Raw genomic sequence first — 23,672 nt, 5'->3', positions numbered from 1 at the left:
TACTACCTTTTGAGGTCCTACTTTTTAATTTAACTCCTAGCTCCCTAAATTCAGCTTGTAGGACCTCATCCCATTTTTTACCTATATCGTTGGTATCTATATACACCATGACAGCTGGCTGTTCACCCTCCCCCTCCAGAATGCCCTGCAGCAGTTCTGAGACATCCTTGACCCTTGCACTAGGGAGGCAACATACCATCCTGGAGTCTCGTTTGCGGCCGCAGAAACGTCTATCTATTCCCCTTACAATAGAATCCTCTCTCACTATAGCTCTCCCACTCTTTTTCCTGCCCTCCTGTGCAGCAGAGCCACCCATAGTGCCATGAACTTGGCTGCTGCTGCCTTCCACTGATAAGCCATCTCCCCCAACAGTACCCAAAATGGTGTATCTGTTTTGGAGGGAAATTACCGCAGGGGACCCCTGCACTACCTTCCTTCCTCTGCTCTTCCTGCTGGTCACCCAATCCCTATCTGCCTGTGTAACCTTTACCTGCGGTGTGACCAACTCACTAAACATGCTATTCACGACATCCTTAGCATTGCGGATGCTCCAGAGTGAATCCATGCGCAGCTCTAGTGCCGCAATGCAGTCTGTCAGGAGCTGCAGCTGGACACATAGTCACTTGGCTATCAAAAATGAGAGGGAAAACTACTATGCTAATTTCAAATTTAGTGCATGAAGATTCTCCTATGAGTAAGGCTGGGGTCCATGATAGAGCTAATATTCTTCACCATGTTGGTTTTTTCTTTTGGAAGTTGAACGATGATATGTTAAATGACCCTGTTTTGAAATAGCGTTCACATTGCATTTAATAATTGTGATTGTGAGATACAGTGCCTCGATCATTGGAACTTCTGACCAGGAGACCCACGATCAAATCTACAATCTGTAATGACAATCATAAGAACATAAGAAGCAGGAGTAGGCCAATAAGATCATGTCTGATCTTCTACCTCAACTCCACCTTCCCGCACGATCCCCATTTCCTTCCATTCCCTTTGTATCCAAAAATCTATTGATCTCTGTCTTGAATATACTAAACATAGAAACATAGAAAATAGGTGCAGGAGTAGGCCATTCGGCCCTTCGAGCCTGCACCGCCATTCAACAAGATCATGGCTGATCACCCACCCCAGCACCTCCCCGCCCCACGCTCCCTCCACACCCCCCTCCGACCCCCCCCAGCCACAAGGACCACATGCAACTCCCTCCCGAACACATCCAATGAACTGGCATCAACAACTCTCCGCGGCAGGGAACCCCACAGGCCAACAACTCCCCGAGTGAAGACGTCTCTCCCGATCCCAGCCCCAAACAACCCACCCCCCATCCCAAGAGTGCACCCCCCCCCTCCGGCTCCGGACCCACCCAACACCGGGAACACTCCCCCCGCACCCAACCCAACCCACCCCGTCCCGTCAGAATCTTTCCCAAATGCCGAACACCCCCGGATGTCGAACCCCCAGCCCCGGCCACCCCGGAGCCACGCCCCCGCGACACCAACCACACCACATCCACCAACTGCCATCCGCGCAGTCAACCCGTCCACCCCACTCTGAACACTCCCCGCACCGAGGCACAGAGCCCCCAGGCCCGTCCCTCCAACACACTTCGCCCCCCCAGACCTCCGCTGCAATGTGGCCCCTCCTGTCCCCCGCCCTGGGTTTCTCCGCTCCCCACCTCCACCACTCTCCCCTCCATCCCCCGCCCCCGTCTCCCCTCATCTTCCCTCTGCCTCCCCGCACAGGCTCCCATCTTGGGGGCGGTAACCTTCTGGGGCAGGGAATTTTAGCCCCCAGCGTGGAAGTCCTGCTCCTGCCGCAATTTCCCACACTCCACTTCCTTTGGGGGCAGTTACCGGGGCACGACTGGATGCTCCTGTGACAGTTGGAACTGGTGCTCTCCACTCTCTGTCCTGTGACAGTGGGAACTGGTGCTCTCCACTCTCTGTCCTGTGACAGTGGGAACTGGTGCTCTCCACTCTCTGTCCTGTGACAGTGGGAACTGCTGCTCTCCACTCTCTGTCCTGTGACAGTGGAAACTGATGCTCTCCACTCTCTGTCCTGTGACAGTTGGAACTGGTGCTCTCCACTCTCCGTCCTGTGACAGTGGGAACTGGTGCTCTCCACTCTCTGTCCTGTGACAGTTTGAACTGGTGCTCTCCACTCTCTGTCCTGTGACAGTTTGAACTGGTGCTCTCCACTCTCCGTCCTGTGACAGTTTGAACTGGTGCTCTCCACTCTCTGTCCTGTGACAGTTTGAACTGGTGCTCTCCACTCTCTCTCCTGTGACAGTTTGAACTGGTGCTCTCCACTCTCCCGTCCTGTGATAGTTTGAACTGGTGCTCTCCACTCTCTGTCCTGTGACAGTTGGAACTGGTGCTCTCCACTCTCTGTCCTGTGACAGTTTGAACTGGTGCTCTCCACTCTCTCTCCTGCAACAGTTTGAACTGGTGCTCTCCACTCTCTGTCCTGTGACAGTGGGAACTGGTGCTCTCCACTCTCTGTCCTGTGACAGTGGGAACTGGTGCTCTCCACTCTCCCGTCCTGTGATAGTTTGAACTGGTGCTCTCCACTCTCTGTCCTGTGACAGTTGGAACTGGTGCTCTCCACTCTCTGTCCTGTGACAGTTTGAACTGGTGCTCTCCACTCTCCCATCCTGTGACAGTGGGAACTGGTGCTCTCCACTCTCTGTCCTGTGACAGTGGGAACTGGTGCTCTCCACTCTCTGTCCTGTGACAGTTTGAACTGGTGCTCTCCACTCTCCCGTCCTGTGACAGTGGGAACTGGTGCTCTCCACTCTCTGTCCTGTGACAGTTTGAACTGGTGCTCTCCACTCTCTGTCCTGTGACAGTTTGAACTGGTGCTCTCCACTCTCCCGTCCTGTGACAGTGGGAACTGGTGCTCTCCACTCTCCCGTCCTGTGACAATGGGAACTGGTGCTCTCCACTCTCTGTCCTGTGACAGTGGGAACTGGTGCTCTCCACTCTCTGTCCTGCGACAGTGGGAACTGGTGCTCTCCACTCTCTGTCCTGTGACAGTTTGAACTGGTGCTCTCCACTCTCCCGTCCTGTGACAGTGGGAACTGGTGCTCTCCACTCTCTGTCCTGTGACAGTTTGAACTGGTGCTCTCCACTCTCCGTCCTGTGACAGTGGGAACTGGTGCTCTCCACTCTCTGTCCTGTGACAGTTTCTGAGTTTTTCTTAAACGCCTGAGCCTCCGCAGCCCTCGGCGGGGGGGGGGGGGGGGGCAGATAATTCAAAAGATTCACAAGCCTTTGAGTGAAGATGTTTCTCCTCATCTCAGTCCGACCCCTTATTCTGAGACCGTGACCCCTAGTTCTAGACTCCCCAACCAGTGGAAACATTCTGCCAGCATCTGAATCACTCAAACTCAATATATGATCACTTCCCCAGAGGCTCCTTTACTACAAGGTTATTAATTAACCCTTTTTCATTGCACAACACTAGATCTAAAATAGTCTATTCCCTTGTTAGTTCCTCTACATTCTGATCTAGAAAACTATCTGATTGCATTCCATGAACTTGTTCTCTACACTATTACTGCAAATTTGGTTTGCACAGTCCATATGAAGGTTAAAGCCCCCCATGACTGTATTACCCATGTTACATGCGTCTCTGATTTCCTAATTTATACCATGTTTAGCACTGTAACTACTGTTAGGGGGCCTATAAACTATCCCCACCAGTGTTTCTTGTTCCCTGTTTCTTAGCTCCACTCAAACTGATGCTACGTCTTGATTTTCCGAGCTAAGATCCTTTCTCTCTACTGTCCTTATCCCATCCTTTATTATGAGGGCTACCTCTCCTCCTTTTCCATTTTGCCTATCTCTTCTAAAAGTCAAGTATCCGGGAATGTTTAGTTCCCAACCTTGGTCACCCGGCAACCACGGGCCGTAATTTGCGGCCACTACGGCCGTGTACAAGGTGCACACTTGCCCGTAAGGACCGTAAAAGTTCTGGGTTTAGGCATGCATTGCGCTTAACTGATTGTCCACACCCCTAGGAAAAGGGTCTCCGTGATGGAGAGCCTGGCTATCTGCCCAAATTATGCCCAACGAATGCCCACGAATTCTTACGCCTGGCAAAGGCCTGCTTTTAGCAGCGTAAGAGTTTTAACAAACAGAAAAATAACATTTTATCAATAATTTTATACATTTAAAAACCTGTGCAGTAACGCAAGTTTATTTTAGCCCCTTTAAAACATGTAAATTTATTTTTCAACAAATTAAATTTTTGTTTTAAATATTTAATTAAATGCCATTTTAATTAATTTTAAATGTGATTTAAAAAAAATTATTTAATGCCCAGATGCATTTGGTCAGATCCTGATTAAGCATGGAGTAGAGGTAGGTAGAGTAGATTGTGCTTGTGGTAGGAAAGTGTGTTTTTAAACTGGCTAGATGAAATCTAGAAACTGGATCTGGATGATAAAGCAAGCTGGGTGGGTTGAATGACCTTTCTTTGGCCCTCATTTCTTATGAGTTGGCTCAATTCAGAAATGGAAAACACTTGAGCTAAACTATGTAATGTAAATAAGATGTGAATGGACAATACCCAAGTTCTTGCGGTTTAGCTCAGTAGGTAGAAAACTCTAAGGATGCACGTGCATCAGCAACTCATTTGCTGGTTTGTGTCTTTAGGATCGTTCCCAGATGCACAGCTTCCTTCAAAGAGACTCATCGGCCCCAAGAACTACGAGTTCCTAATGTCTAAGCGAGAGGAGTTTCAGGAATACCTGCAGGTACAACTTGTCCATGCATTCTGAAGTGCTTTCAGTGTATTGAGCATGACTCCGGGTATTGGTGAGGCCACACCTGGAATACTGCGTGCAGTTTTGGTTTCCATATTTACGAAAGGATATACTTGCTTTGGAGGCAGTTCAGAGAAGGTTCACTCGGTTGATTCCAGAGATGAAGGGGTTGACTTATGAGGAATGGTTGAGTAGTTTGGGCCTCTACTCATTGGAATTCAGAAGAATGAGAGGTGATCTCATGAGGGGGCTTGACAAGGTGGATGCAGAGAGGATGTTTCCACTGATGGGGGAGACTAGAACTAGAGGACACGATCTTAGAATAAGTGGCTGCCCATTTAAAACTGAGATGAGGAGAAATTTCTTCTCTCAGAGGGTTGTGGCTCTGTGGAATTCGCTGCCTCAGAGAGCTGTGGAAGCTGGGACATTGAATAAATTTAAGACAGAAATAGACAGTTTTTTAAACGATAAGGGGATAAGGGGTTATGAAGAGCGGGCAGGAAAGTGGACTTGAGTCCATGATCAGATCAGCCATGATCATATTAAATGGTGGAGCAGGCTTGAGGGGCCATATGGTCTACTCCTGCTCCTATTATGTTCTTATGACTTCAATTACATTGTCTTACATTGGGTAAATGAGCCCGATTGCACTACTGAGAGAGAGAGTTCCAAAGCAAGAAAGCATTCGAGCTACAAAGAATATCCAAAACTTCAAGCGTCTCTGCGCAAATCTCCAAGATGGTCTTTATTTGGTCATGTTTTTTCGCTTCCTACAATTTTTGCTGCTCCCCTCCTTAAGGAGCAGACTCTTGGGCTACAGTTCCACAAGTGTTGGCTCCTCTCTGACACTTTGTACAAGTGTGTGTATTTGGGGTAAATCTGCATGGTAATTGTGCACTGAAGCTAATTGTAGTGCTCCTATTGCCATTCTGGTTGAGATCGGTAAACACAGCACAGTTTAGGGCTTGAACCTGGGATCTGCCTAGTAGAATGACTCAATATGATCCCCAAGATAGTCAATTAACTTTGAACTCTCTCAAAATTTGTATGAACGAGGATGGCGATTTCGCCCATCTAGGGGGCATAGATTCAGAATAAGGGGTCGCACATTTAAAACGGAGATGAGGAGGAATTTCTTCTGAGAGTGCTGAATCTTTGGAATTCACTACTCCAGAGAGCTATGCAGGCTGGGTCATTGAATATATTTAAGGCGGAGATAGGCAGATTTTTGAATGAGAGGGGAGTCGAGGGTTATGGGGAGCGGGCAGGGAAGTGGAGTTGAGGCCAAGAACAGATTAGCCATGATCTTATTGAATGGCTCGAGGGGACTAAATGTCCGACTCCTGCTCCTATTTCTTACGTTCTTACCTCATCCGCCCAGAAAGAGAAACCATTGCAGTCCCCAACTGGCCCAACAATGACTAAAGTTTTTAACCTTCACCTGCAAGTTAATTCTAAGTGTTGATTGCTCAGTGGAAACGGCCAGGGTGAGTGGGAGTAATGGTTTTAACGGTGACTTAAGACATTAAATGTGGAGGTTTGCTAGTGCTGTTGGGGAGGAGTTCAACTAATATGGCAGGGGGATGGGAACCTATGCAGGGAGACAGAGGAAAGTAGAATGGGGGCAGAAGCAAAAGATAGAAAGAAGAAAAGTAAAAGTGGAGGGCAGAGAAACCAAAGGCAAAAAGGGCCACATTGCAGCAAAACTCTAAAGGGACAAAGTGTGTTAGAAAGACAAGCCTGAAGGCTCTGTGCCTCAATGCGAGGAGTAGTCGCAATAAGGTGGACGAATTAACTGCGCAGATAGCAGTTAACGGGTCTGACGTAATTGGCATCACGGAGACATAGCTCCAGGATGACCAAGGCTGGGAACTCAACATCCAGGAGTATTCAACATTTAGGAAGGATAGACAGAAAGGAAAAGGAGGTGGGGTGGCATTGCTGGTTCAGGAGGAAATTAATGCAATAGTAAGAAAGGACATCAGCTTGGATGATGTGGAATCGGTATGGATGGAGCTGTGGAATACCAAAGGACAGAAAACGCTAGTGGGAGTTCTGTACTGGCCACCAAACAGTCATAGTAAGGTTGGGGACAGCATCAAACAAGAAATTAGGGATGTATGCAATAAAGGTACAATAGTTATCATGGGTGACTTTAACCTACATATTGATTGGGCTAACCAAACTGGTAGCAATGCGGTGGATTTCCTGGAGTGTATTAGGGATGGTTTTCTAGACCAATATGTCGAGGAACCAACCAAGGAGCTGGCCAACCTAGACTGGGTGATGTGTAATGGGAATGGACTAATTAGCAATCTTGTTGTGCGAGACCCCTTGGGGAAGAGTGACTAATGAACAAAATGTTGAATCATTGTGGGTGGAGATTAGAGATAGTGAGGGGAAAAAGTCACTGGTGGGCGTAGTTTATAGGCCCCCAAATAATAACTTCATGGTGGGGCGGGCAATAATCAAGGGAATAATGGAGGCATGTGAAAAAGGAACGGCAGTGGTCATGGGGGATTTTAACCTACATATCGATTGGTCAACTCAAATCGCATGGGGTAGCCTGGAGGAGGAATTCATAGAATGCATACGGGATTGTTTCTTAGAACAGTATGTTACAGAACCTACAAGGGAGCAAGCTATCTTAGATCTGGTCCTGTGTAATGAGACAGGAAAAATAAATGATCTCCTAGTAAAAGATCCTCTCGGAATGAGTGATCACTGTATGGTTGAATTTGTAATACAGATTGAGGGTGAGGAAGTTGTGTTAGAAACAAGCGTACTATACTTAAACAAAGGGGACTACAGTGGGATGAGGGCAGAGTTGGCTAAAGTAGACTGGAAACACAGACTAAACGGTGGCACAATTGAGGAACAGTGGAGGACTTATAAGGAGCTCTTTCATTGTGCGCAACAAAAATATATTCCAGTGAAAAAGAAGGGTGGTAAGAGAAGGGATAACCAGCCATGGATAACCAAGGAAATAAAGGAGAGTATCAAATCAAAGACCAATGCGTATAAGGTGGCCAAGGTTAGTGGGAAACTAGAAGATTGGGAAAATTTTAAACAACAGCAAAGAATGACTAAAAAAACAATAAAGGAAAGATAGATTACGAAGGTAAACTTGCGCAAAACATAAAAACAGATAGTAAAAGCTTTTACAGATATATAAAACGGAAAAGAGTGACTAAAGTAAATGTTGGTCCCTTAGAAGATGGGGAGGGGGATTTAATAATGGGAAATGTGGAAATGGCTGAGACTTTAAACAATTATTTTGCTTCGGTTTTCACAGTGTAAGACACAAAAACCATGCCAAAAATTGCTGGTCATAGGAATGTGGGAAGGGAAGACCTTGAGACAATCACTATCACTAGGGGGGGTAGTGCTGGACAGGCTAATGGGACTCAAGGTAGACAAGTCCCCTGGTCCTGATGAAATGCAACCCAGGGTATTAAAAGAGATGGCGGAAGTTATAGCAGATGCATTCGGTATAATCTACCAACATTCTCTGGACTCTGGGGAGGTACCAGCGGATTGGAAAGCAGCTAATGTAACACCTCTGTTTAAAAAAAGGGGGCAGACAAAAGGCAGGTAACTATAGGCCGATTAGTTTAACATCTGTAGTGAGGAAAATGCTTGAAACTATCATTAAGGAAGAAATAGCGGGACATCTAGATAGGAATAGTGCAATCAAGCAGACGCAGCATGGATTCATGAAGGGGAAATCATGTTTAACTAATTTACTGGAATTCTTTGAGGATATAACGAGCATGGTGGATAGAGGTGTACCGATGGATGTGGTGTATTTAGATTTCCAAAAGGCATTCGATAAGGTGCCACACAAAAGGTTACTGCAGAAGATAGAGGTACGCGGAGTCAGAGGAAATGTATTAGCATGGATAGAGAATTGGCTGGTGAACAGAAAGCAGAGAGTCGAGATAAATTGGGTCCTTTTCGGGTTGGAAATCAGTGGTTAGTGGTGTGCCACAGGGATCGGTGCTGGGAACACAACTGTTTACAATATACATAGATGACCTGGAAGAGGGGACAGAGTGTAGTGTAACAAAATTTGCAGATGACACAAAGATTAGTGGGAAAGCGGGTTGTGTAGAGGATACAGAGAGGCTGCAAAGAGATTGAGATAGGTTAAGCGAATGGGCTAAGGTTTGGCAGATGGAATACAATGTCGGAAAGTGTGAGGTAATGCACCTTGGGAAAAAAAACAGTAAAAGGGAATATTATTTGAATGGAGAGAAATTACAACATGCTGAGGTGCAGAGGGACCTGGGGGTCCTTGTGCATGAATCCCAAAAAATTAGTTTGCAGGTGCAGCAGGTAATCAGGAAGGCGAATGGAATGTTGGCCTTCATTGCGAGAGGGATGGAGTACAAAAGCAGGGAGGTCCTGCTGCAACTGTATAGGGTATTGGTAAGGCCGCACCTGGAGTACTGCGTGCAGTTTTGGTCACCTTACTTAAGGAAGGATATACTGGCTTTGGAGGGGGTACAGAGACGATTCACTAGGCTGATTCCGGAGATGAGGGGGTTACCTTATGATGATAGATTGAGTAGACTGGGTCTTTACTCGTTGGAGTTCAGAATGATGAGGGGTGATCTTATAGAAACATTTAAAATAATGAAAGGTGTCGTCAAGATAGAGGCGGAGAGGTTGTTTCCACTGGTCAGGGAGACTAGAACTTGGGAGCACAGCCTCAAAATATGGGAGAGCCAATTTAAAACCGAGTTGAGAAGGAATTTCTTCTCCCAGAGGGTTGTGAATCTGTGGAATTCTCTGCCCAAGGAAGCAGTTGAGGCTAGCTCATTGAATGTATTCAAGTCACAGATATATAGATTTTTAACCAATAAGGGAATTAAGGGTTACGGGGAGCAGGCGGGTAAGTGGAGCTGAGTCCACGGCCATGATCTTGTTGAATGGCGGAGCAGGCTCGAGGGGCTAGATGACCTCCTCCTGTTCCTAATTCTTATGTTCTTATGTTCTTATGACCATAATATGGTAGAATTCTTTATTAGGATGGAGAGTGACACAGTTAATTCAGAAACGAGGGTCCTGAACTTAAGGAAAGGTAACTTCGATTGTTTGGGGCATGAATTGGCTAGAATAGACTGGCGAGTGATACTTAAAGGGTTGACGGTGGATAGGCAATGGCAAACATTTAAAGATCACATGGATGAACTCCAGCAATTGTACATCCTTGCCTGGAGTAAAAATAAAACGGGGAAGGTGGCTCAACCGTGGCTAACAAGGGAAATTAAAGATAGTTTTAAATCCAAGGAAGAGGCATATAAATTGGCCAGAAAAAGCAGCAGACCTGAAGACTGGGAGAAATTTCGACTTCAGCAGAGGAGGACAAAGGGTTTAATTAAGAGGGGCCAAATTGAGTACAAGAAGAAGCTTGCTGGGAACATAAAAACTGACTGCAAAAGCTTCTATCGATAGGGAAGAAGATTAGTGAAGACAAACGTAGGTCCCTTGCAGTCGGATTCAGGTGAATTTATAACGGGTAACAAAGAAATGGCAGAGCAACTGAACAAATACTTTGGTTCTGTCTTCACAAATAACCTTCCGGAAGTACTAGGGGTCCGAGGGTCTAGTGAGAAGGAGGAACTGAAGGATATCCTTATTAGGTGGGAAATTGATGGGATTGAAGGCCGATAAATCCCTGGAGCCTGATAGTCTGCATCCCAGAGTACTTAAGGAAGTGGCCCTAGAAATAGTGGATGCATTGGTGATCATTTTCCAACAGTCTATCGACTCGGTATCCGTTCCTCCCCTTTTCCTAATCTGTCACCATTCAGATAATAGTCTGCCTTCATGTTTTTGCCCCCAAATTTATCCACATTATACTGCATCTACCATGCGATTGCCCACTCACCTAACCTGTCCAAGTCAACCTGCAGCCTCTTAGCGTCCTCCTCGCAGCTCACAACACCACCCAGTTTAGTGTCATTTGCAAACTTGGAGATATTGCACTCAATTCCTTCATCCAAATCATTAATGTATATTGTAAATAGCTGGGGTCCCAGCACTGAGCCCTGCGGCACCCCACTAGTCACTGCCTGCCATTCTGAAAAGGACCCATTTATCCCGACTCTTTGCTTCCTGTCTGTCAACCAGTTCTCTATCCATGTCAGTACATTACCCCCAATACCATGTACTTTAATTTTGCACACCAATCTCTTGTGTGGGACCTTGTCAAAAGCCTTTTGAAAGTCCAAATACACCACATCCACTGGTTCTCCCTTGTCCACTCTGCTAGTTACATCCTCAAAAAATTCTAGAAGATTTGTCAAGCATGATTTCCCCTTCATAAATACATGTTGACTTGGACCGATCCTGTCACTGCTTTCCAAATGCGCTGTTATTTCATCTTTAATAAATCATTGCAACATTTTCCCCACTACCGATGTCAGGCTAACCGGTCTATAATTACCCGCTTTCTCTCTCCCTCCTTTTTTAAAAAGTGGTGTTACATTAGCTACTCTCCAGTCCATAGGAACTGATCCCGAGTCGATAGGCTGTTGGAAAATGATCACCAATGCATCCACTATTACTCGGGCCACTTCCTTACATACTCTGGGATGCAGACTATCAGGCCCCGGGGATTTATCGGCCTTCAATCCCATCAATTTCCCTAAGACAATTTTCCGCCTAATAAGGATATCCTTCAGTTCCTCCTTCTTACTAGACCCACTGTCCCCTAGTACATCCGGAAGGTTATTTGTGTCTTCCTTCGTGAAGACAGAACTAAAGTTTTTGTTCAACTGGTCTGCCATTTCTTTGTTCCCCATTATAAATTCACCTGAATCTGACTGCAAGGGACCTACGTTTGTCTTCACATATCTATAAGAAGCTTTGCAGTCAGTTTTTATGTTCCCGGCAAGTTTCACCTCATACTCTATTTTCCCCCTCCTAATTAAACCCTTTGTCCTCCTGCTGAATTCTAAACTTCTCCCAGTCCTCAGGTTTGCTGCTTTTTCTGGCCAATTTATATGTCTCTTCCTTGGATTTAACACTATCCCTAACTTCCCTTGTTAGCCACGGTTGAGCCACCTTTCCCAATTTATTTTTACTCCAGACAGGGATGTACAATTGTTGAAGTTCATTCATGTGATCTTTAAATGTTTGCCATTGCCTATCCACCGTCAACCCTCTTAGTATCATTTGCCAGTCTATTCTAGCCAATTCACGTCTCATACCATCGAAGTTACATTTCCTTAAGTTCAGGATTCTAGTCTCTGAATTAACTGTACTTGGAATTGGAACAGCTGTACAGTTTGCTGTCCTGACCTGGTATAGATTGATGGAGATCCTGGCCCTACACAATCCTAGGAGCATTGGAACAGGAGGAGGCTATTCAGTCCCTTGAGTCCGTTCCGTTAGATCATGACTGATCTGTATCTTAACTCCATCCACCTGTCTTCGTTCTGTAACCCTTAATATCCTTGCCCAACAAAAATCTATCAATCTAAGTTTTCAAATTTTCAATTGACCCTCAGCCTCAACAACTTTTGGGGGGAAGAGAGTTCCAAATTTCCACTACCCTCTGCATGCAGAAGTGCTTCCTGACATCAGCCCTGAACAGCCTAGCTCTAATTTGAAGTTTATGCCGCTTGTTCTGGACTCCTCTATCTAAGTTTCTCTATCTATGCTATCAAATTCTTTAATCATCTTAAACGCCTCAATTAGATTACCCCTTAATAAGAACATAAGAAATAGGAGCAGTAGTGGGCAATTTGGCCGCTCGAGCATGCTCCGCCATTCAATAAGATCGTGGCTGATCTGATCATGGACTCAGCTCCACTTCCCTGCCCGCTCCCCATAACCCTTTATTCCCTTATTGCCTATCTATCTATCTCCACCTTAAATATATTCAATGACCCAGCCTCCATAGCTCTCTGGGGCAGAGAATTCCATAGATTTACATCTGAGAGAAGAAATTCCTCCTCATCTCAGTTTTAAATAGGCGGCCCCTTATTCTGAGAATATGTCCCCTAGTTTTAGTTTCCCCTATGAGTGGAAATATCCTCTCTGCATCCATCTTGTCGAGCCCCCTCATTATCTTATATGTTTCGATAAGATCACCTCCCATTCTTCTGAACTCCAATGAGTACAGGCCCAACCTACGCAACCTATCTTCATAAGTCAACTCCCTCATCTCTGGAATCAATCTAGTGAACTTTTTCTGAACAGCCTCCAATGCAAGTATATCCTTAAATACAGATACCAAAACTGTACACAGTACTCTAGGTGTGGCCTCACCAATACCCTGTACAGTTGCAGCAGGACTTCTCTGCTTTTATACTCTATCCCCCTTGCAATAAAGCCCAACATTCCATTTGCCTTCCTGATTACTTGCTGTACCTGTATACTAACCTTTTGTGTTTCATGCACAAGGACCTCTAGGTCCCTCTACTGCAGCACTTTGCAATTTTTCTACATTTAAATTATAATTTGCTTTTCTGTTTTTTCTGCCAAAGTGGATAACCTCACATTTTCCCACATTGTACTCCATCTGCCAAATTTTTGCCCACTCACTTAGCCTGTCTATATCCCTTTGCAGATTTGTTGTGTCCTCCTCACAATTTGCTTTCCCACCTATCTTTGTATTATCAGCAAACTTGGCTACATTACACTCGGTCCCTTCATCTAAGTCATTAATATAGATTGTAAATAGTTGAGACCCCAGCACCGATCCCCGCGGCACCCCACTAGTTACTGTTTGCCAACCAGAAAATGTCCCATTTATCCCAACTCTCTGCTTTTTGTTAGTTAACAATCCTCTAACCATGCTAATATATTACCCCCAACCCCGTGAACTTTTATCTTGTGCAGTAACCTTTTATGTGGCACCTTATTGAATGCTTTCTAGAAATCCAAATACACCACATCTACTGGTTCCTCCTTATCCACCCTGTTCGTTACATCCTCAAAGAACTCCAACAAATTTGTCAAACTTGATTACCCTTTCATAAAACCATACTGACTCTGCTTGATTGAATTATGCTTTTCCAAATGTCCCGCTACTGCTTCCTTAATAATGGACTCCAGCATTTTCCCAACAACAGATGTTAGGCTAACTGGTCTATAGTCTCCTGCTTTTTGTCTGCCTCTTTCTATACTCTATAATAGAAACTGTTAGTGTGAATGTTTTCTCAGAAGAATCACTCAACACTCAGAGTCGGTTCCAACGCCAATGCGGCCTTTATTTTCATATGCGGGGAGGAAGCCTCAGGACTGGATCCAGGCACTTCTCTCCGACGAACAAAGAAACTCATCGATATTTATATGTTTTACAATAGTTCTTTACAGTTACTCAGCCCACTTCGGCTGGACACAACCCAATCATAACGATTATAGATTACATATAGGTTTCTTTAACCCAATAGAATTCCCCTGATACCTCAGGGGCTGTTTATTCGGTTTTGTCAGCTCAGGCTGATTAATGACCTCGTTATGTGAGGCAGGTTCTCCCCTTATCTCTGTTCCTCGGGGCTCGGCTGTGTGAAGTCACTGATTATACCAGTGTACTATAATGGTTCGTTATAATTTTCTTGTATCCAAGGCATTCCTGGTAGTGGGCCTCACTAGGTCATTGCTCGGTCAGCCCCAGTTCATTACTTGACTAACTGAGTACCCATCATGCCTGGGCAGCCATTTTATGTGTGGCCACTTTAAACTTATATGAGGTTAGATATATTCAGCAGGTGCCTAATGCCTAGTGTTTTGATATATTCAGCAGGTGCCTAATGCCTACAACAATTCCCTCCTTTCGGTAAAAGGACTAGTCCTACTCCCCCTTTAACCGACCGCCCTACTTTTATTAGATTTTGTGCACGGCCCGGTACTCCCTGCCTCAACGTGCTGGCCAGTCACGCGGTTTCAGGAGTCCCGGTTGCTTAAATCAAATTAACAAAGGCCAAATCCTCCTGCCCCTTTATTAGACAGGCTTGTTTAGTCTTTGGGGACCGGTCATGGGTCCCTCTTCGTCGTGCTTGGTGCCTGCATGCCATGTTACTGCTAAGATCAATTGTATCCCGACCAGTATGTGTGAAATTATTCGAATCCAAGGATGGATGTTCACATTTATTCCCCAGTCCCAGACCTTTCTCCACCAACTCTGACTTTGTAAGTCTACATCGATATCTTCTTCCAGTACTTTGATTTTAGTTTGCAGTTGGTGGTAGAGCTTTACGGATTGACCCACCCTGAGCCTCAATTCTCGTAATACTTCAGTTAGATGTGGGATAGGGACCTGCTCTGGCTTGTCATAATCCTGCAAATGATCGTGGAACTGATCGGTTACATCAATAACTTCGGGCTTCCGGCGCCTAACCTGGGTGATATGCGCTTGCCCGATCGTGACAGGTCGTAGCGGCGCAAAGCAAAAGTTCGGCTGTGGTATCGGGCACTGCAGGTCATTGTACTGGTATGAACGCTCTGTGGTAGAGACGCAGTATCTTCCCTTCCCTCCGTAGCCTGCCCTTGCGAAGTGCCTGTGTGCCTGTGTTCCAGTACACACCCGTCGGTTCGGTTAAACCCGCACTCGTCTAGCTCACCTCGGCCCACCGGGTGAGGACATACTGTGATCTCCCCCCTTTGCTTGCATTCTGTTAGGGAAATTCCGATAAGTATGTTGTTTCGACGAACGGCGGAGGTGGTGGTCAGATAGTAACGTATGGAGACATTTTCCCGTATTACTCCGATATTCTCGAGTTGGTACAGGGGGAACGGCCCTGAGTCCGGCGTGGCTATCGGGATCATCAGGACTATCCCTATCCCAGTATTCCTACCCATCTGGCAATCTGGAATTGCTGGGTATACTCGGGTCAGTCCCTTCAGAGTACAATTATCCAGTGTCCCCCTCTGGTTAGCCAACTGAGCCAAATGTGAACTGTCTATCCAATCGGGTACTTCCCCGCGTTGGATCTGGTCGAGATTGTGGCGGATCTGTCCCACCATCCACAGACCATAAGCGTGACAGAGTTGCCCCTGTCTTTGCTTTCCCGTATCTTCTTTTTCTCTATCAATGAGATGATTGATGGTTTTGGCGTGAGCTTCCAGGACTGAGATGCCATCCAACTGGATATCGGCACCCTCCTTTCCTAGGTTGGCTTGGTCTTCCTGGTTTTGCTCCACCCTCTCTAATAACCCCTTCATCACCCCTCTAAGCTGTTCCACCCTCTCATTTAACCCTTGTATATCTATCGAGTTTACTACGGAGGTCCCTGTATTGAAACCGGTAGCAACATCATTAACTATTTCCCTCTTTATCCTGGGGGCTGACCCCTGTCCTCGGAATCTACTGGCACCCATTGCATCGGCAGCCTGCTGCATTACAACTTTACAGAACAGTCAAGGAAAATGTACAATGTATTAAGTACAGTATTCCGGCATCTGGATGCCTGAAATATTGATCAGGACAGGCACAATTTCATGTTTAACATTATCATACAATAATTCCCCTTCGTTGTACATTACAATCCCATTTTCTGGTCCCTTAGTAGTTATGGGACAAGGCAGTTCCTCGGGCAATGTAGTGGTTCTTATGGGGCGTGGTGTCGGAAGGGGTGAGAAGCATACATACAATGATATTGCAGCCGCCCCCACCTCCTCGTAGTACCCACACAGTCCCACTCCCTTTTTGCGGATGATTGATTGCTGGGACTGTCCCGGAGGCGCGCAAATTATGCCGAAAGTACATTCATCAGACCTTTTGACATCCCTCTGTTTAATGCAGCTGCTCCTTATACCCGTGGAGCACTGTACATACACATACCCGGTTCTTATTTTAATGCATGGTTACAAGTGAATCCTAATAAGTCCTGTCCTTGCTCCAGTCCTTGGCTGCTGGGATGCACATTCCATCCGTTAAATTAAACAAGACTCCATAGTTCATGTAGTTGTTTATTTCCTGAGTGCGCTGCAATCCGTTGGCATCATCCAGTGTTTGCGTGGGTCTTGAGGTTCCCAGTATCATGAGTCCCCAGAGTCGAAGTCACCACTGCGGTCCCATCTTGATGAGTGTTTTATCTGAAAATTTTAAACAGATAGCCTGGTCGTCACCAGGTGTTAGGTTCTGGTCTACTTGTGTCGCTGTCACTCTGTGGAATCGGAGGTAAGGATTAGGTTAACCATATTCTTTATAGTCATACCATCTCTATCACTTCATGTCCCTGTCTGGGCTGCTGTCGGTTTTGCATTTGAGCCTGCTGTGCTCGAGTCTGCACGATGACCCATCTAAATATTATCCAAACTCCAATCAACACCAATGCCCCCACTATTCCTCCAAACATCGTTGTCTGCTTTACCGTTAGGTTGGGTTTGTGGACTACACCTATCCACCGTGGGGTACATTGGCACTATTGCCATAGGTGATGGTGCTATGGCTGCGCACTGCACTCTCCGTCTAGTCCCGTTTTTTAAAACATCTCTTCCAGCCTGTTTATCTTAGCTTTTAACTCTTGACCAGCTAGTTCCGTTTTATTTTTATTCTGAATATCCCACCATTTCCTCTGTCTGTCAGGTGAGTCTGCAGACCTGGAGGCTCGAGACATTTGTTTGGAAAACTCACCAAGTCTCGATTCTGCCACCTCCTACCTCTGTGCAGATACCCCGCCAACCCCGAGGACAGAAATGAAAAGTGTCAAGTTGGCGGGGCGAAAGTCTAATCGAACCATCTAGTAGCTGGTTCCCTCCGAAGTTTCCCTCAGGATAGCTGGTGCTCGTCCACACGCAGTTTTATCTGGTAAAGCGAATGATTAGAGGTCTTGGGGCCGAAACGATCTCAACCTATTCTTCTTTATTTTATTAAGAAATCCAAATTAATAATGACCAGTATAAAACAGCTGTCAATGGAAAGGGTTAACTCCTTTACAGGTTTGTAAGAAAGCCTGATGTCATTATGTGACTTCACGTAATCATCCGAAAAATTCTTTTTTTTTCAAGTCTTTGTGCCTTCAAAACTTGCTTCGAAATTAGGAATCTGTTAAACAGCATAAATCATTAGTAAAGTGGTCATAATAAAAATCTTCTCATCGGGAAAGACAGCATTTTAGATTTAACTCCAATTTTTTCTTAACTTCTAATTCAAGTACTTGCCAAAGAATTTTTTTTTTTTTAATTGATTTAAAACGAGACCACACATTTTTAATAGCTATTTTGTTTACTGAAATTAAAATTTTTTTTAAATTTCTCTCTCAGCACAAAATCTAAACTTCTGTGCCAGTTCCATTTTTTTCTTTCTGTGCTGAGTTTGCATAGCTTAGATCTTTTCTCCTCGTTATCTTCAAAATGCTCCAGTTTCAAAGTCGTTAAAATATCTCTTCTAAACTGTTAAAGCTTGCTGTTTTTAACATTTTTCAAAAGTCCCTTTTACACCTTCGCAGATAGCTCGCCACTCGCCCAGGAGTTTGACCTGATCCCTGAAGGTATTTCTAGATTGTTTCCAAACCTTTTAGTTTTATATCTCCTTTTTTTCTTTGAGATCAGATTTAATTTAATAATTTTTTTTTGAATCCACCTCAGTATTTTGCTGTGCCTTCTCTGAATATCTCAAAATCCCAATTCAAACTTTGTAATTTCAATCTTTATTTAAAACTTTTTTTTTTGAGCTAGAAGCTTTTTTTTAAAAAGGCATTCTTCATCTCATTCCGAGACTAAATCATTGCATGTTTTCTTTCGACAAGTAAGTGAGCGTGTCAAATAAATTCTTTTTTTTTAACTACCGGGACCATGTATTTTTTATCTTTTGCTCAACAAACCTATCCTTTGTACATTTCCTAGCTCCATAACTTATCATCCGAATAAATCCACACCTGCGTTTCTAACTTAAAATGTCTTAAAACTTCCCACATACAGGACAACACTACAAAGGGTTAAAAAAAACTTTCACTCTGTTTAGAAAAGTGGGTGGAGCTAAAATAAACAGACACTTGCATTCCTCTTCCAACCAGGCTTTCGGAAAAATGAAAACATAAAAAAATTCATTCCGCAGTCAAAAAATCTCTCAAGGACTCAACGACAGACATTCACAAAAGTCTTTCTTCATTCAACAAAGCTTATTAATTTTTTTTTTGGCCGGCTCTATTCTTGGATCCATACTTCACTTAAGATAATCACTATCAGGTTTTTTTATTTCTTACATATTGATTTACTTCCTCTGTTAGTTTTATGTGGGCTCGCAGTATCAAGACCACAGCCTTTTCATTTTTATTCGCTGGCAGGTCCTGAGGATCCCACCCTGCTCTAATCATTTTCTCGATTAGTTTCTTTTGTTTTTCCGTTAGGTGGCGGGTAAGGGACCCTTCTGGTCCCCACTCGAGGTTACTTGCTTTCGTGGCCATTCCTGGGTAGGACTAGAACCGTTAGGAATCTACTCTGAGGTCCGCTTTCTACCTAGCGTAACTTGTAGTAGACCGTCTCCTGGCTACTGTCAGGTCACAAGTTCTGCTGTTACACAAACTTATACAATTCTTAAAACGCGTTTAAGCAATTCCCGCAGTGCTCTACATATCTTTAACGACTACCTACCACCGCTCGGCCCGTTGGTCCGACCCTGTTCACAGGTTTGGATTCCGTTAGCCGCTGTACACCGCTTGGTTCTACCCCGGGGTATATTTCAAATTACACTACTGGGTCCGGAAGATGTCTTTCGGTATCACGATCCCACGGTCCAAGTGTGTTCCCGGCACCTACTTAGTTCCTGGCCGTCACGTGGGACTAAAGTCCTCTTAATTCAGGCTCAGGCTAGGTGTTTGAGATATTGGACCGTCTCCTCGTGTCGATCAACCAGCATCCACCTTCCGCACCCGTTATAAAATTTTGTTTAAGGTATACTCACCCGGTTTCTCCAAGAGCGTCAGCGACCCCGAAATCCTGTTCGTGACGCCACTGTTAGTGTTGGTGTTTTCTCAGAAGAATCACTCAACACTCAGAGTCGGTTCCAACACCAATGCGGCCTTCATTTTCGCATGCGGGGAGGAAGCCTCAGGACTGGATCCAGGCACTTCTCTCCGACGAACAAAGAAACTCATCGATATTTATATGTTTTACAATAGTTCTTTACAGTTACTCAGCCCACTTCGGCTGGACACAACCCAATCATAACGATTATAGATTACATATAGGTTTCTTTAACCCAATAGAATTCCCCTGATACCTCAGGGGGCTGTATGTTCGGTTTTTGTCAGCTCGGGCTGATTAATGACCTCGTTATGTGAGATGGGCCCTCCCTTATCTCTGTTCCTCGGGGCTCGGCTGTGTGAAGTCACTGATTATACCAGTGTACTATAATGGTTCGTTATAATTATCTTGTATCCAAGGCATTCCTGGTAGTGGGCCTCACTAGGTCATTGCTCGGTCAGCCCCAGTTCATTACTTGACTAACTGAGTACCCATCATGCCTGGGCAGCCATTTTATGTGTGGCCACTTTAAACTTATATGAGGTTAGATATATTCAGCAGGTGCCTAATGCCTAGTGTTTTGATATATTCAGCAGGTGCCTAATGCCTACAACAGAAACATAGAAAATAGGTGCAGGAGCAGGCCATTCGCCCTTCAAGCCTGCACCACCATTCAATATGATCATGGCTGATCATGCAACTTCAGTACTCCACTCCTGCCTTCTCTCCAAACCCCCTGGTCCCTTTAGCCGTAAGGGCCACATCTAACTCCCTTTTGAATATATCCAATGAACTGGACTCAACAACTTTCTGTGACAGAGAATTCCACAGGTTCACAATTCTCTGGGTGAAAAAGTTTCTCCTCATCTCGGTCCTAGATGGCTTATCCCTATCCCTATCCCTATCCTTATACTGTGACCCCTGGTTCTGGACTTCCCCAACATCGGGAACATTCTTCCTGCATCTAACCTGTCCAGTCCCATCAGAATTTTATATGCTTATGAGATCCCGTCTCATTCTTCTAAATTCCAGTCTTCATATGTTAGTCCTGTCATCCCAGGAATCGGTCTGGTGAACCTTCGCTGCATTCGCTCAATATCTTCTATACTCAAGGGAATACAAGCCTAATCTATGCAAAGTGGCCTTATAATTTAACCTCTTAGCCCTGGTATCATTCAGGTTGTGCAGAGAATGCAGTGGTTCAGTTTTGTTTCCCAGTCCCATTTGGTTCCAAATAGCTGACATTCCATCAGTACTTCAACATTCAGATCATTTCACAGCAGTGTATTATGTGTAAATGATAGTAAAACTCCCAACTTCATCCGTCCAGAATCCATACTATACCTATGCGTATATCTTCCTTCCCATAAAACATTGTCAATGCGAGCACCCCTTTCTTCTAGAAATGGATTGCTCCTCACCACGTGCCTTGCGTGCCAGTGTCACACTATCCCACGTACACAGTAATCTGGTGTAAGTGCTTTACACTGTATCGAACATATTATCTGGTCGTCATCACCTTGCTATTTGTGGGAGTTTGCTGTGCACAAGTTGGCTGCCGCGTTTCCTACATTACAACAGCGCCTACGCTCCTAAATCTGTGAGCTCAGTGTTACCAGACAACTCTCAACAATCTCCCGCCTTGCAGCCGCACTCCCGTCTCCTGGCTGGAACCGAGACCCCTTATTGGACTATCAGTGACCTGCTTTGTGCCTCGGCTTGCTGCCTTTATAATATTTAAAGTTCTTGACTTGGCACTGTAGTGGTTTGCTGGGCTGTGCAGTCTCCAGCTGACAGAGTGTTGGCGGGTGCGGGGAAATATCTCCCAGCTGGACAGTGTCTTGTAACTGCTTCGCCTCTTTGCTGAGTGGGCAGGACATTATGCAGACTTGTGAGCCGTCTGATCTCGCATTGTACATTTCTGGTCAGGGGTCCATTCCCTCCTTTAATATTCATTTAAACATGGACAATTTATGCAATTCTCTTGCTTTGGCAAGGTAACTGAAGACCGTTACAGGGTATTTGCTCACAATAGTCCTGTGTCTTGGATGTTGGATTCAAAGCTCTACTGGTTGCAGGAAAGTGTCGTCATGTAAATGAGGAATCATTGTGGTTGGAAATTTGGCTTTTCGGCAGTGTTCATAAACATGCATTGTGATGAGCTGGATCATATTAGAAAATGGCACTGATATCATTGTGGAAAACGTATGCCAGGCTTTTCTGGATCTCTTTCCCTCAGACTTTGATGATTAGCCTGACATCAGTAATTGCTAGAATCTATTATTAAGGACGTGGTACCAGGGCACTTAGAAAATAATAATAGGATTGGGCAGAGTCATAATGGATTTATGAAAGGGAAATCTTGTGTGACAAATCTGTTGGAGTTTTTTGAGGTTGTAACTGGCAGAATAGATGAGGGGGATCCAGTGGATGTGGTGTATTTGGATTTTCGGAAGGCATTCGATAAAGTACCACACAAGAGGTTATTAAACAAAATAAAGGCTCATGAGATTGGGGGTAACACACCAGCATGGATTGAGGATTGGTTAAAGGACAGAAAACAGAGAGTAGGAATAAACGGGTCATTTTCGGGTTGGCAGGCTGTAACTAATGAGGGACCGTAAGGATCAGTGCTGGGGCCTCAGCTATTCACAATCTATATCAATGATATGGATGAGGAGACCGAGTGTAATATATCCAAGTTTGCTGATGATACAAAGCTGGGTGGGAATGTAAGTTGGGAGAAGGATGCAAAGAGGCTTCAAGGGGATATAGACAGGCCAAGTGAGTGGGCAAGAACATGGCAAATGGAATATAATGTGGAGAAATGTGAAGTTATCCACTTAGGTAGGAAAACTAGAAAAGAGTATTTTTTAAATGATGAGAGATTGGGAAATGTTGGTGTTCAGAGGGACCTGGGTGTCCTTGTACACAAATCACTGAAAATAAACATGCAGGTACAGCAAGCAATTAAGAAAGCAAATGGTATGTTAGCCTTTATTATAGAAGAATGTGAGTATAAGAGTAAAGACATCTTAGTTCAATTATATAGGGCCCTGGTGAGACCACACCAGTACTGTGTACAGTTTTGGTCTCCTTACCTAAGGAAAGATATAATTGCCATAGAGGGAGTGCAACAAAGGTTCACCAGACTGATTCCTGGGATGGGAGGGATTGTCCTATGAGGAGAGACTGAGTCGACTAGGCCTATATTTCTAGAGTTTAGAAAAATGAGAGGTGATCTCATTGAAACATACAAAATTCCTACAAAGTTTGACAGGCCAGATGCAGGGAGGATGTTTCCCCTGGCTGGGGAGTCTAGAACCAGGGGGCACAGTTTCAGAATAAGGGGTCGGACACTTAGGACTGAGATGAGGAGAAACTTCTTCATTGAGGATGGTGAATCTTTGGAATTCTCTACCACAGAGGACTGTGGAGGCTCAGTTGTTGAGCATATTCAAGACAGAGAGCGATACATTTTTGGATATTAAGGGATATAGGGCTAGAACCTCCACTTTTTTTGCCTGCTTAACGCCCACTTAATGCTCATTTTACCGCTGAAATGACGTATAACGCTCCGATGTGGCACATTTTGGCACAAAATGGAAATTGGCGGGCATTTTTCAGAAACTTATCGCCCAGCGTTACTTTCCCCATGTGCTTAACACCGAAAATAAATATTACTGCCCGCCCACTTTTTGGGGGCGGAATCAGCAGAATGGGCAATTTCAACGCCCATAATATTGCCCAGCGTTATTTTCCACATGGAATTAACGCCGAGATACAATATTAACACCTGGCGACTGTTTTTTGTCGTAAAGAGCATATTTACCCAAACTAGCGACCATGGAGATCGCCCATCGTCAATTTCACCACCTCGCACACATATCACCCACAATATCGCCCGCTCAAAAAACCGCCCACAAAAAGTGGAACTAACGGACAAATCAAAGCGTAATGGACGCCATGTTCT

The 23,672-nt window shown here is 44.9% G+C and overlaps 1 protein-coding gene across 7 annotated transcripts in view; it reads left to right on the top strand.

Moving 5' to 3' along the window:
- The window catches only part of snx14 (sorting nexin 14), a 186,759-nt gene that overhangs the window by 102,706 nt on the left and 60,381 nt on the right, over window positions 1–23,672 (top strand). For all 7 annotated transcript variants that reach the window (XM_070889997.1, XM_070889995.1, XM_070889994.1 and 4 more), the window contains one exon: window positions 4,665–4,765. In XM_070889997.1, coding sequence (XP_070746098.1) covers window positions 4,665–4,765 — 101 coding nt within the window. The remainder of the gene's footprint in view (window positions 1–4,664; window positions 4,766–23,672) is intronic.

Source organism: Pristiophorus japonicus, chromosome 9, assembly GCF_044704955.1.
Source record: "Pristiophorus japonicus isolate sPriJap1 chromosome 9, sPriJap1.hap1, whole genome shotgun sequence".
In the NCBI taxonomy this organism is placed as follows: domain Eukaryota; kingdom Metazoa; phylum Chordata; class Chondrichthyes; family Pristiophoridae; genus Pristiophorus; species Pristiophorus japonicus.
The sequence above is the reverse complement of the archived record's forward strand: the minus strand, read 5'-3'. Positions and strand labels throughout refer to the sequence as shown.